Source organism: Bicyclus anynana, chromosome 1, assembly GCF_947172395.1.
Source record: "Bicyclus anynana chromosome 1, ilBicAnyn1.1, whole genome shotgun sequence".
Classification (NCBI taxonomy): Eukaryota; Metazoa; Arthropoda; class Insecta; order Lepidoptera; family Nymphalidae; genus Bicyclus; species Bicyclus anynana.
In genome coordinates this window covers 4744372-4758696 of record NC_069083.1, presented here as the reverse complement: position 1 = coordinate 4758696, position 14325 = coordinate 4744372, and the positions used below count along the sequence as shown (strand labels likewise).

At 38.0% G+C, this 14325-nt stretch overlaps 1 protein-coding gene across 9 annotated transcripts in view; it reads right to left on the bottom strand.

Annotated features, from left to right (window-relative positions):
* Positions 1-14325, bottom strand: part of LOC112050198 (glycogenin-2) — a 30938-nt gene that overhangs the window by 5761 nt on the left and 10852 nt on the right. For all 9 annotated transcript variants that reach the window (XM_024088391.2, XM_052883495.1, XM_024088398.2 and 6 more), the window contains exons 2-6: positions 11693-11828; positions 7999-8173; positions 3562-3724; positions 2010-2136; positions 1454-1625 (exon numbers count right to left, since the gene is read on the bottom strand). In XM_024088391.2, the coding sequence (XP_023944159.2) occupies positions 1454-1625; positions 2010-2136; positions 3562-3724; positions 7999-8173; positions 11693-11828 (773 nt within the window). The remainder of the gene's footprint in view (positions 1-1453; positions 1626-2009; positions 2137-3561; positions 3725-7998; positions 8174-11692; positions 11829-14325) is intronic.

Here is a 14325-nt window from a genome sequence, read left to right as displayed (position 1 = left end):
TTGTATTTTGGTCTCACATCGTGGTACTTTTAACCACAAAACTAAGTTCTACCGATCTGTATGCTATGTACGCATAAAGTATGTTTAAAAAAGTCCAGTTACCCAATCCATAATTAATTTATATGTAATATATTGTGCTAATTAAGCTGTACACAAAACTGTTATGTGACTTAAGTTACGATCAAAAATTGACAAATCGTGTTTTAGCTACCTACTATAGCTTGGAAGTTTTAATGATTTGTTTTAATCATTTTCTTCTAATTACCGTGGTATATTATTTTGTTATGCATATTGTGGCAAGTTTTAAACAAGATACTCGTATATAACCAAATAGGTAGCACTTTAAAAACCTTATCTAGATCTCTCTAATTGGGATTACCTAATTATTTATTAATAATTGAGATTTTAATTGGTACTTTTAACTGAGGCAGAAGATTTTGTTTTTATTTTTAGTAGACACACTGTAAGTATAAGTTTTGTGTTCATCCTTATTAGCACGATAATTGTTTTTAAATGTACAGAATTCTGCATTTCCAGTGAAGTAGCCGGATCGTGATGAAAACTTTAGTATAGATAAAACGCCCTCTGTGTCTATATTTGCGAAGTTGCTTGAACTTAGTAGAACAAGGCAAGCAAACTTCGCATGCTTCGCCTAGTAAAACTTCAGTTAGAGTATAGAGGGAGTTACAGACAAGCTTATATTCGTAAGAGCCTAATATTTCAGGCTTTTTATAGATCATGCAAAAAGTTAATAATATGCAAGTGTAAATATGCTCAAGTATTAAGTTAAAGAAGTTACTCAGTTTCAGAATGAAATACAAAAAAATACCTTTGGTATACCTTGGAAAGTAGTTGAATAGTATTGAAAGCGTTTTTATCATACTTCCATAATAAATTCAAGGCAGACGTAAATTTAAAATGCAATTTGCGATCTGATACTTTCCTAAAGTAATTCCTAATTATAAAGTTTTCATATGGAAATGTCCATAGCAATTCAAGAATTTACAGTGCAAGTTCATTTAAAAATATCACCAGAGATAGATCACGACTCGGTCACGTCAAGGAAAATGCAAAGCTCTTAACCACATGTCATGTGTATCCACAGTTGCTATCATGTTTGCGTTTGCGTCCTACCAATCGCAGAGCAAACTTGAATGCAAATACGAACACATTTTTGCAATCGTTCAACAGAAGTTTCGGTGAAAGAGTAGATATTTGATACTTGCCTGATTTCTGTTATTAGCAATATTGAGTCTATGCAGAAAAATGTTCTTTGTGGTTATATCTAAAGAACTTTTTGGTACTTCTCAAGAACGATCTCTTTGGTCGTGAGAATGTTTTCGAACGCAAGAAATCGTTCATATTCCAACTTCCATTTCCGTTCTTTTGCCAAACGTTTACACAATTCTAGCTACACTTATCTTTAAGGATATGGATAGCCTGTACTACTTACCATGGCTGTGTCTAGCTGTGAATGGACCTGACCAACAAATAGGTCCCACCACAGTTGCAAAAATCCGCGCAAATGTTCTGGAGCATCTACAGAGCGCGACTGCCAGTTGAACTGCTGCAGCCACGGTTTTGCGGCACCAATGAAGTGGATTATCTTTAAATTTTGGCCGTAACTGCAAACAAAAGAAGTAAAATAATTACATCAGGTACTTTGACGTGCCCTATATCAACTAATTCGTTAAATACACTATGAAGAATTGTGAACTTGCATATCTTCCACAAATGAGTAATTAACCAAATCTCTTATAGTTAACAACGGATTTGTTCTGAAATTTTAGGATATGTCTACAAATGCCTTCTTACTTTACTACTATTAAAAGTTACTATAAATAACCAATGAGCGAGTGAGAATAACAACCAAGACATTTGTGTTATGGTCGAGAATGGAGACAGCTAAATTTACTAAAATGCTAATAAAAATCTCAAACCTAAATAAAAAAGCTAAATCTACTAAAATGTTAATAAAAATCGCAATATTTAAAAATGTTCACACTTACTGTTTCAAGGCGGGTATGTAGGAATAGAAGGCAGCTGATGTGACATTGTAGAGGAATGGCAGATGCTTGTTGATGTCTCCTCGTGCCCAATCAGAGAAGTATGAGTTTAGTAAACCCTGATCTCCACCTGTTGAAGTAAAAATTTAAAGTGCATTCCTTTTCTAGCAATCCGCCATGGCTTCACAGAGATTATTTAAATTGTTGTTATACAGAAAGTTAAGGTTCACTTTATTTCAATGATTTATACAACTCCATTAGTTCTCGCAGCACACGCTAATGAAGTTTTCATTTGTTATGATTCTTTTTAACATCTTTAGCAATCATCGTGGTTTTAATATTTATCAAATTTAGACAAATCCTCATGTCTTATATAGATACCTTAAATATACTTATCTACTGCAGCCCCAGAAAGTACGTTTAGTAGATTTTAATTTTTTTAGATTAAATGAATGACTACTACCACTATTTAGATATTTTTCTTAAATTTGGTTAAGAAAGTTAAATATGGGTGAAGATTTCGCTATTTATTTTCCTTTTTCCATGAATACCCAACACCCACACGTTTAGCTTAAGGTAATCAGTAAAATAGCTTACATTTGACCTTTTTCATTACCTTTAACGAAGCTTGCTTGCTAAGCATGCGAGGAATTAGGATTTCAATTACCGTCAAAACTGTCACGCTCCGAGGCGAATGTAATGAGATTACTGAAGGTATTATGAAAGTCAAACAATAGACGAGAAGTCGCAGTGTAAAAATACTTAATTTATTTCCTTTTCCCAATAAATACCCAACAGTCACACGTATAGGTAATCGGTAAAATTGCTTACATTTGACCTTTTAAATCACCTTAACCTTAAGAAGCTTGCTCGCTAAGCATGTGAGGAATTAGGATTACCTAGAAATTTCAATTACCGTCAAAACTGTCACGCTCCGAGGCGAATGTAATGAGATTACTGAAGGTGGCGAAAGTCGAAATATAGATGACGATGTCGCCATTTATTTTCCTTTACTAATTATTATTACCCATCTATGAGTACCACACGTGTATAGGTAATCGCTTATATATTTTGACCTTTTATATTAGATTGCTTGCTAAGCATGCGAGGAATTAAGATAACCTAGAAATTTAAATTATCATCAAAACAGACACAGATCGAGGCAAATGTAATGAGATTACTGAAGGTGGCGAAAGTCAAAATATAGATGACGATGTCGCCATTTACTTTCCTTTCCCAATATCCATCTATGAGTCCCACACGTGTATAGGTAATCGCTTACATATTCTGACCTTATATACTAGCTTGCTTGCTAATGAGTGAGGAATAAAGATAACCTAGAAATTTAAACTACCATAAAAACTGCCACGCTACGATGCGAATACAATGAGAAAACTGAAGAACGATTTCGCCATTTATTTTATTTTCCGAATTATTAGCCATCCCCTGCCGCATTTATTTCTTACTGAGGTAATCGCTTACATTTAACCTTACCTTAACCTTAGAATCGTGCTTGCTAAGCATGCGAGTAATTAGACCTAGAAGTTTCAATTACCGTCAAAACTGCCACGCTCCGAGGCGAATGTAATGAGATTACTGAAGGTGTCGACCGAGGGGCTGAACACGAACACGCCGGAGTTGAAGCAGTCGGGCCAGCCGACGTCGGGTGCAGCTGACAGCTCTTCACGCTCGAACAGCTCGTCGCAATTTTGGATGATCTAATTTAGAAACAAAAGAGAAAACACATGAAGCAACTGAAGTTGAAGTTAAAGATCATCAAATTGTAAAGTCAGCCATTGACGGTCAATTATTGTAAGGTTTCTGCAGCGCAAACGGCATCGAAGACTATATAATGATTTATTTATTTTGCTATCATCCGCGAAAAGCTGACGAACTCATGCGACAACGTCTCCCAGGTTCGACAAAATACTCTCTACGTGCGTTTCACCCGAAACCGGAGAGTCCTGAGGAGATGTTGACTACAACGTGCAATTGCACGTTCAAAATCTCCTGAGAGTATTTTGTCGGATCTGGGTGACGTTGTCGCATGGGTTGGTCAGCTTTTACCGGATGATAGCAAAATAAATAATCATTATAATCATGATGAACTTCCGCAAAGTAACACCTGCTTCTATCCAATATTTAAAAGAGGCAGCGAAGACGTTTCATAAGTCGAGCCGTCATGCAAGCAGACGATCAATTATAGTCGTGGGTGCTGCAGAAACGTGAGAATAATTGATTGTCAATGGCGCTGCAAATAGCTTTGCAGCCACTAGACATGCTTTGGCCACTACTGTTTATCATGAAAATCTGAATGAACTTGACACAGTACATTCAACTGCATTACACGGCACCATACGCGTGATCAAACAATATTTATCGAATATTATCTGAGTCCCATTTAACCTAACCTAACCTGTGATAAAAACTCTCTGTAGGTAACCGAGTAGGTACAATCCATTGTTGTTGTCTCCCAACTCATTATTTGTCTCTCAATTTAATTTAAACTAATAAAGATTTAATTTTATAAATTGTTGTAATCAAGTTGTAAATGGCACATAAATATTTTATTGGAATGTTAATGTACATCCTATCCATATGAATGAACAATTAAGTTCTTACGTAAAATATATTTTATAGTGCCTTGATTAACGTAATAAGTAAGTATAAAGTATAGAACCCGAGCCTGTTATATCCAGATCTCCCTTATACACATAGCTTTGTTTTTTTTAATTCTTTACAAGTTAGCCCTTGACTACAATCTCACCTGATGGTAAGTGATGATGCAGTCTAAGATGGAAGCGGGCTATCTTGTTAGATAGAGGATGAAAATCCACACTACTTTCAGTTTCTACACGACATCGCACCGGAACGCTAAATCGCTTGGCGATACGTCTTTGCCGGTAGGGTGGTAACTAGCCAAGGCCGAAGCCTCCCACCAGCCAGACCTGGAGTAATTAAGAAAATCTCAATCTGGGGATCGAACCCCGGACCTCCTTTTTGTAAATCCACCGTGCAAACCACTGCGCCACGGAGACCGTCAAAAAAGCTATAGCTTTTATAAAAGCTGAATGTTTGTCAATCCTTTCTTCTTCTATTTAGCCGAATCAATAGGACATTTACATGACTTTTAAAAAAAATCATCAAAATCGGAGCTGTTTCTGAGTAGTTCCTGCATTTGCTTGTTCTATGTATTATTTCACTCCACTAATTAGATAAGTAAGCTTGGCAACTATGAAGTTTGTGGTAACTTAGGGAGTTAGCAGGCAAGATGGTTTTCAAGGTTTCTTGTAAGCAAATTTCTGTCGACTGGGTTATTTTTCATGATAATCTGTAGAAAACTTCAAGGTACCTATCTGAAATTCTTTTAGCTTTTTAACCGACTTCAAAAAAAAGGAGGAGGTTTCTCAATTCGACCGTATATATAATATATATACTAGCTGACGCCGCGCGGTTTCACCCGCGTGGTTCCCGTTCCCGTAGAAATATAGGCATAATAGCCTAGCATAGCCTATAGCCTTCCTCGATAAATGGGCTATCTAACACTGAAAGAATTTTTCAAATCGGACCAGTAGTTCCTGAGATTAGCGCGTTCAATCAAACAAACAAACAAACAAACTCTTCAGCTTTATAATATTAGTAATAGATTTTTTTTTATAAAATAAAGGTAGATCTAGCCCCGCTGTCTCGTACCATCAGGAACATGTCACACGTAGATGGTTTGCAGACATTTTTTGTGGAACACTGTCATGATTCCACTTTCATGTCACCGTGTTACGTTCGAAAGAAAGTGTATTATGGATTTGGAAGTGTTCCAAAATTGTCGGGAACCAAGTATTTGGGCCACGGTTGTCTCGTCATCTCGCGTTACTGCGCTAACGACCGCGTCCGGCAACATTGACTTTCCTATCTCGTAAACAATTGTATTACAAATAGATTTAACTACTTCAACTTTGGGTGATGAGTCTTTCGTCCTTTCTTTCTTTTTTTCAATTAACATAATCATTATTATCACCTTATTTCAATGGCCTACTACCTGTAGCTGAAGCACAGAAAACATATGTAGCATGTCTCCTCGTAGATGAGGAGATATAGATCTTAAAACCACCACGCTGGTCCAAAGGGGGTTGACGGACTTAGGGTATCAGATGTTAATAAATTACCACTACCGAAGGCATAACCACTTTCACCATTGCGGAAGAAAGTAAATTAGCAGTGTTCGAGAGGAACCTATCGCCATAGAATGAACCACGAATTGGCAAAGGCGAAACAATAGTGCGTCATTGTAAAGCCCAACATCTTCAGTGGCTAGGACACGTAGAGAGGATGCCAAATAGTGATGACAAAATGGAGGCCACAGGTAAAAAGATTAAAAGGAAGACCTAAAAAAGATGGCTAGATTGTGTGAAAGAGGACCTGCAAAAAATGGAAAAATTATCTGGGTGGGAAAGACGGGCAAGGCATAGAAATGGATGGAGAAAAGTGGCCAAGACCCACAAAGGGTTGTAGCGCCGAAGGAAGTAAGAAGTAAGAAGTACCGAACGCATAAAACGTGGAAGCCGATTTTGGAAGTTCTGTTACTGTGTTTTTTTAGAAAGCCACGTTTGTTAGCAAGGACTATTTTGTGATTGTCAATTTCCTAGGATGGGCCTGCCCCCCGACATCAAGTCTATTATTAGTATCTTCTAATATGATATATATCATAATAGAATTCCAGTCTGTAGTCCAGAATCCTAGGGTGAGCACAGGTCCATTCTAGGGTGGGCATGGCCACACAACCGCCCCCTCCCTTATACGCCTATAAGCTTATTGACATAATAATATATATTATATCAATAGGCTTTATTAGGCTTTTAATCGTCATCAACCCATATTCGGCTCACTGCTGAGCTCGAGTCTCCTCTCAGAATGAGAGGGGTTAGGCCAATAGTCCACCACGCTGGCCCAATGCGGATTGGCAGACTTCACACACGCAGAGAATGAAGATAATTCTCTGGTATGCAGGTTTCCTCACGATGTTTTTCCTTCACCGATTGAGACACGTGATATTTAATTTCTTAAAATGCACACAACTGAAAAATTGGAGGTGCATGCCCCGGACAGGATTCGAACCCACACCCTCCGGAATCGGAGGCAGAGGTCATATCCACTGGGCTATCACTGCTCTAGGCTTTTAATAGGCTTTAATTTTTAATAGGCTTTATTTATTATCAGGAACGGGAACTAACGCTGCTTGTGAAACCGCGGGGTTCATTGAATGATGTATTCATTTCTGTCCATTCATAAATTTATAATGGTATCTGAAGACAATGGACAGACAGACAGAAAACTAACCCAGGTAAGTAGGCACCTAGTATTTAGTGTCTACTGACTAGCAGAGAATAAATGGAACATAATGCATTTGCTTTTACCATTTGAATACAATGTAGACAGATAATAAATTTGCATAACGTATTACCTATATGGCTAGATACAGACAGTCATCAGTTATATCTACTTATCTCTTATAGGATTTACATTTCAAAATAATGTAAGTATGATTTTTGAATTCAACATTGCTTCTTTTAAAAAGTAATACAGTCTCAACTTGTCTTTCATTTCTATTTTCTATTTCCCAAATGAGGCAATACGGTATTTTTAGTACATGCATAGAAGTAGTATCTTCAAATTCAGAATTCATTTACATATTTCAAGCGTGAGCGTGAACAACGTTTTTGACAAGGGTAAGCATATGCGTAAAGATTGCACAAAATGGAAAATCCCTTCTCCTAAACAGTTTTGAAAGGACTCTACAAACTAGGCAAAGCATTTTTGTGTCTATGAAGTGCACGCCACTGGTTACAAATATGCTTTGTTTACAAACTTTTGGAACGTCAGGTTATGTCGTTATGGTAACAAATACTTATATGGACCATATATTATGGATATGCAGAGATATGGAGGGAGACCTGGCATTACATGTAGGGATTTTAACTAATTTTAAGTAGCTTACCAGCGTATCGGCGTCCAAAAAGACGCACTTCTCATATTGGGTGAGGTTCCAGCAGTGGATCTTCGTGAAGGTGATACCGAGCTCCGGCCGCTGCAGTAACGCGAGGTGAGCGGCGTCCTTTGAGTCCAGCACGTCTACTACCACCACCTCAGCAAATACTGCGCGAAGGCGTTCCCTGAGAACATTCAATGCACTTTATTATGAGAGTTCCTTTAGAACAAAAATAAAGGAGAATGCCCACCGGCCCAACGTCGGCCCTGGGAACCCAGGTATACCCCGTATAAAAGTACATATAGATGATAATAAGATGTATGAATAAGGATCTGGTTATATAATTGGCTCAATAAAAGTATGTTTCTTGATGAAAAAAAGACGTTTTTTCATCACTCTTCTTGCTCAAAAAATTGTACTAAAGCCGCGGGTGTACCAAAGCGTTTTTGGGTTGAAGTAACATTTGAAGCTGTATTATTTATTTTTTGAATTATATTTTTCCGTTACCGACAAGCTTAACTAACAAGAAAACGAATAAATAAACCAATCAATAAGTCTAATAATAATAATAAGTCTTCAGAAAATGACATAAAAATATAAAACTCAGGCTGTATGGTCAAAGATCTTTTATTATTATTGCATAACACCGTTGGAACAAATTAAAGATTAATTAAAAATGTCGTATGACGTTGTAGCAAACTTTTTTGTTAAATTTATAATTAAATTGCCGGGTGCTTAGGGTAGGCCAGGGCCTGGGTATTTCCTTTTATTCAAATTCAAGTGTTACAGAGAGTATCTATAACCAGTGGCGTGCACAAAGCTTTTAAGTAGGGTATGCACTATTGGTATAAATTGCACAAAATGTAAAATTCCTCCTCCAAAACAGGTACTTAATGTATCCTCAGGGAATGCATTGCGTTTTTGCATCTATGAAGTGCCACTGTCTATAACCTAGTGACGGCAGGCCTGTCTGCAACCCTAAACAGAAAGGGTGTACGGCTCAGCATAATATGCCGTCCATTATATCATTAATCATCATCTACCTGCCTCATGTTTGCCTGGTAGAGAGCGATTTCTCGATCGACGATAAGGCCAGTATATGCATGTATTACAAGTACTGATATTTTTTATTTATTATTTTGTTTTTCTGAATCTTTCATATTCTTCATACGCTTTATAATTTAAACTACGGTATACGTTCACTATTTTTGGGGTTTAGTCGATATCCTACTAATATTATAAACGCGACAGATTGTACGGATGTTTGTTACTCTTTAATGTCTCGACTATTGACTCGATTTAGTTGAGATTTGGAATTGAGATAGATTATGTCCTGAATAATGTCATCATTCCTGCAAGATTTGCGAAAATTTGCTTGTACTGATGGTACGAGTATGAACTTTTTCAAGCAAAATCTTTGACTGGATTTGGTGTTACGAGTATTTATAAACAATTTGTGGAAACCCAATTTTTACGCGTACGAAGTTCCGCGTATCAGCTACTTAATGCTTAATTTAATGTAATCTGTGTCCATTTACTCATCGTCAGACATAGCAGTCAACCGCTAATTTATATTTCTGCAGACTTAGTACTTAGTAGAAATCGTCATTAGTATTGGCACAGAAAACATATGTACAAGGTATAGTAGAGTTGTATCTTTTCCAAGTTATCCTGCATCCATCTTAAACATCGACGCTTGTATTGTAAGATATACATAATGTAAGATTGCAATCAAGTACTAACTAAATAATAATCGTTTGATAAAAAAATCTCTGCCATTCTAGGAAACGGCGAGATAAAATAAATTCACATTTACAACATAGTAATTCTGTCAACAAACTAACATAGGAAGTAATGAAGTAAAAATTAAAAAATGGAGGAAAATAAAAGATTGCGTAATGCATGTGCTAAATCAGACTCGGACACTTGTCCAGCGGCGTCATGGAGCCATGGCGTCAGAAGTCGGAAGGCGTGTTAGTACCAAAATACACCATTATAACATTAGCATCAACAGAAACGCGGGCCAACGTATATTTATCTTGGGCTTTACGCTGACATTTGCTATTGGTTCGATTATAATTAAAAAGTAATCAAAAATCTAGTCCATGGTAGAAATAAGTAATAAAATAGTTTTATCCTTGTGCAAAAATTCAATGTTTGTTTGGCGTTTTTACGACGAACTTCCTATAATATTAATAGTCTAAATAACGCAAACGAGTTTATCGTAGAAACATCGATATACTTAGATCTAGTCTCTCTGATGTGAAGAAAGTTAATGATGACATGGCCAATATTTCCCCATTCCCTTCAGTTATGCGGAAATGCCCGTGTTGAGAAATGAAAATGCAGGATTTATATCGAACGACGATCACTGACTTACCTAGGCAAAAGTTCAACGGGCGGGGATTGAAAGGAACTCACATGAATGTGTCAGAATACGCCCATATTTGGTTTACATCTCGTTACACGAACTAGCTCGTAGATAAGAAACCTGGATAGTTTGGAAAGTAGTCTGACGTATTCCGTAAAATTCCCGGAGTTAAGACACTTTTCTTTTTCAGTATTATGGAAAGCACTCACGGTAGTTTAGTCCGCCATTGACATTGTCCTTAGTGCAATGGTACACTGTTCTGGAACAAGGCAGAGTGTACGCTACTGCTGACAATTTTAAGTTACCTACTTCAAAGGGAGGTTACCTCAGAGTTTTAGTGACAGAGGAGGTGATGAGCACACAGTAGTGTCTGAACAATGATCTGCTGCTACTGTCGATGCTAATTTAAAGGATGAATTACCTCATGGCTGCAACAACGGGCTGATGACACAGGAACTACTTTACGTTAGTTTATAAGTATGTTACGTTCTAGCCTCAGTGACAGAGGGCGTGACGAGCACAACAGCAGGGTACATTTATCCAGAACGATGCAGGGAGTGCGCTACATTTATATTTCGTACATACATATTTCGACAGAGCTGCCATCCATCCTAACCAACTAGTGGTTGAGGCCTGCAACTACACTCCCAACCTTAACGCTAACTTCAAGCAGAGGCGTCCCAAAAACGTCCTTTACGATCCAGAAGATGACATGACGACCGACAATGCTTCCCGGGCAACACAATCACAGGCAACACAGCGTCTTCGCCGGCGAAGACGAGGTCACCGATATCTAACGTCACCCGGACGTGGGTTTTCTAACTCACGCTCTCGGGGGCGTCCGGACTGATTCACTCAGATCACGGTTACACCCTCCCGAATGGCCCTCTAAGCCGAGGTCCGAGTCTCATAGGAGACGCCCTTAGAGAGTCATTCCGTCCTCTATCTTTATTTCAGCCTTCGGGTCTCATCAGACGATGCTTCTGCGCTCGCCCAAACGGTGACGCCGTATTGGTCCCACATGAAGCCATCGGCACTTACTCAACACGAAAAAAAAAAGTGCGCTACATCTGACAATATTAAATTAATTATAGGCACTTTACCTCATAGTCTTAGTGACAGAATAATGACAGGATAATGATCACCACAGCAGGTTACACTGGCACAGAGCGAGAGCGCCGCAGGGAGTGCAGAGCAGGGCGCCAATGCTCACAATTTTAAGTTGATTTAAAGGATGAGTTACCTTATAGCTTCTGCATAGGGATGAGCACAATAATAAGGTAAAAACGACATAGGGACTACGTACTTTACGTTAGTTTAAAGGTACGTTACCTCATAGCCTCAGTGACAGAGGGGGTGATGAGCACCACAGCAGGGTACACTGATCCGGAGCGACGCAGAGAGTGCGCCACCACCAGGGCGCCGAGGCCGTACGAGTCGTTTGTGGCCAGCGTTACCCATGCTCGATCTGTCAACAAAAAAAAGAATTATAACTAGACCGGCTAACCTAGAATTTGATTTTGAAAGATTTTAGTTGTACCACTTACACATTACACAGTTAAATATCTAGTATTTCAACCTTTTTTTTTGTATTATCGTCAGAGTTAGCACGGAACTGCATGGCATTACATCGTGCTAACTGCCTCTAGGGTATTTCCCTTTTTTTTTTCTCCTCTTTTTCCTTTTCTTCCTTTGTTATAATTATTTTCCGGAGCATTTGTGCATATCTCTGCCACTCGCCTTCGCTTGACAGCATACGCGAAATCAGGCTGCCGGAGTCTACGTGGCCATCTACCCCATGTGTCGCCCCTCTCAGATCATCACAGGCAGAGCATTCGAATATGGCATGTCGCGGAGTGTCCACTTCTCCACAGAACTAGCAATTTTCGGAGGGAGATTTCCCTATTGCGAAGAGGTAGGTGTTTAGTTTGTTTAGTGAAGGTAGTATTTCAACCTAACCTTTATTCGTAGTTCGTAAAACCGCATAGATATATTTACATAGACATCAAATTGTTTGTCTTAGCACTTGGGCTTGTTTGTTCGACGAACAAATAAAATTAGCAAATAGAAGGTCTGCGTGCCTAGTACTTGTAACAGCAAAAGAGAGAAAGCTAATGTTTGCTGAAAGAACCAATATTTGTCCGAGAATCGCAGTCAACGGTTTCGTATTATCGGCGGATCCTTTTGACTTGAGCTTTCAGTTGCAGTATACACCCTTTTTAGTCGTATTTTGACATTACTCTTTCAGCAAAGACGCTGCCATCATGCTAACCACTTTCCATCCAATAAGTTCACGTACCTGCAGCGCAAACGGCAGGACATGCGATAAAACTGATGTCATGCATATCGCGACCAGCTTACGAAAGAAGAAAGATTTGATTGTTTGTTTTTTGAAGATTTGATTTGAAAACTGAACCAATTTAAAGAACTACACTATCTCCAGGTGCGTCGCTATAGCCTATTTATTATCCCCGCAATCCTATTCGAACAATCACGTGGTCTGCTAGTTGTTGATAAACGGGTTTCGATAACATCCGCCTACAAATTATTAGCAACGTGTTTCTGTTATGCTGATGTTCCTTTAGCAAATGCATCTGTGTCTACATCTCCAGACATAGCCAAATCGAACGAAAGTAGAACAACTGATCAGTAGACGGTTTTACAACCTGACATCGGGCAGGCCATCTGCTAGTTTCGTCAACTTGCAGTTCAAAATAATTTCCTATCTATATCTACTAATATTATAACGCTGAAGGGCTTGTTTGGTTGAACGCGCTAATCTATGGTACTATTAGTCGGATTGGAAAACATTTTTGTATATCATAAACATAGTTAATCTCTTGAGGAGTGAGGAATAGGCTTCTTTTAAGTGTCACCATCATTATCAACCCATATTTGTTTCACTGCTGAGCTCGAGTCTCCTCTCAGAATAAGGATGAAGGGGATAGGCCAAATAGTCCACCACGCTGGCCCAATGCGGATTGGCGGACTTCACACACGCAGAGAATTAAGAAAATTCTCTGGTATGCAGGTTTCCTCACGATGTTTTTCCTTCACCGTTTGAGACACGTGATAATTAATTTCTTAAAATGCACATAACTGAAAGTTGGAGGTGCATGTTCCGGACTGAATTCGACCTTACACCGTCCGGAGTCGGAGGCAGAGGTCATATCCACTGGTCCATCACGGCTCTCGAGATGGGGGTAATAGATATAAAATAAACTTTATATGAAAATCTGTCTGTGAAATTCGAAGGGAAGTCAGCTAATGATTTCTAAAAATGTAACCAAAATAATGATTATAGTAATAATAAATATTTTTTTTTATAAATTTTTAATAGTGTTTTGTATTTTATATTTATGTATATTTTATTAACATTGTTAAAAATTAAAAAAGGAGTAATAAATATATGAGAGATTAAGAGAATAATAATAAAGCCTTTTATTTTTCCTTAAACTCTAGGGTTACAATAGTTTTCTAAAATCTAGTGTTAGTATAATTAATGTTTATATTATTTAAATAATGATTAACAATTAGTTAATATTAATAAATGTTTTTTTTTTAACCGACTTCAAAAAGGAGGAGGTTCTCAATTCGGTCGGTATTTTTTTTTTTTTTTTTTTTATGTATGTACACCGATTACTCAAAGACGCCTGGACCGATTTCAAAAATTCTTTTTTTGTTTGAAACGGTATAGTCCCCATTTGGTCCCATTGCCATCATGTCAAGATCTGATGATGGAATCCTGGAGAAATTGAGGGGAACTTTCGAAAATTATATGGGTGTCTAGTGTGTTCGTAAACTTTTCCATTTAGTACTTTTAAGCACTACAATTTCATGAAGGTTTGAAATCGATCTGATGATGGAGCCATAAAACAGACGAGGGAACTCCTCGGCGATTTACAGCAGTTACCTTGTGTTTGGGCTTGATTAATTTGTATTAATGAGAACTTTCCACATAGATA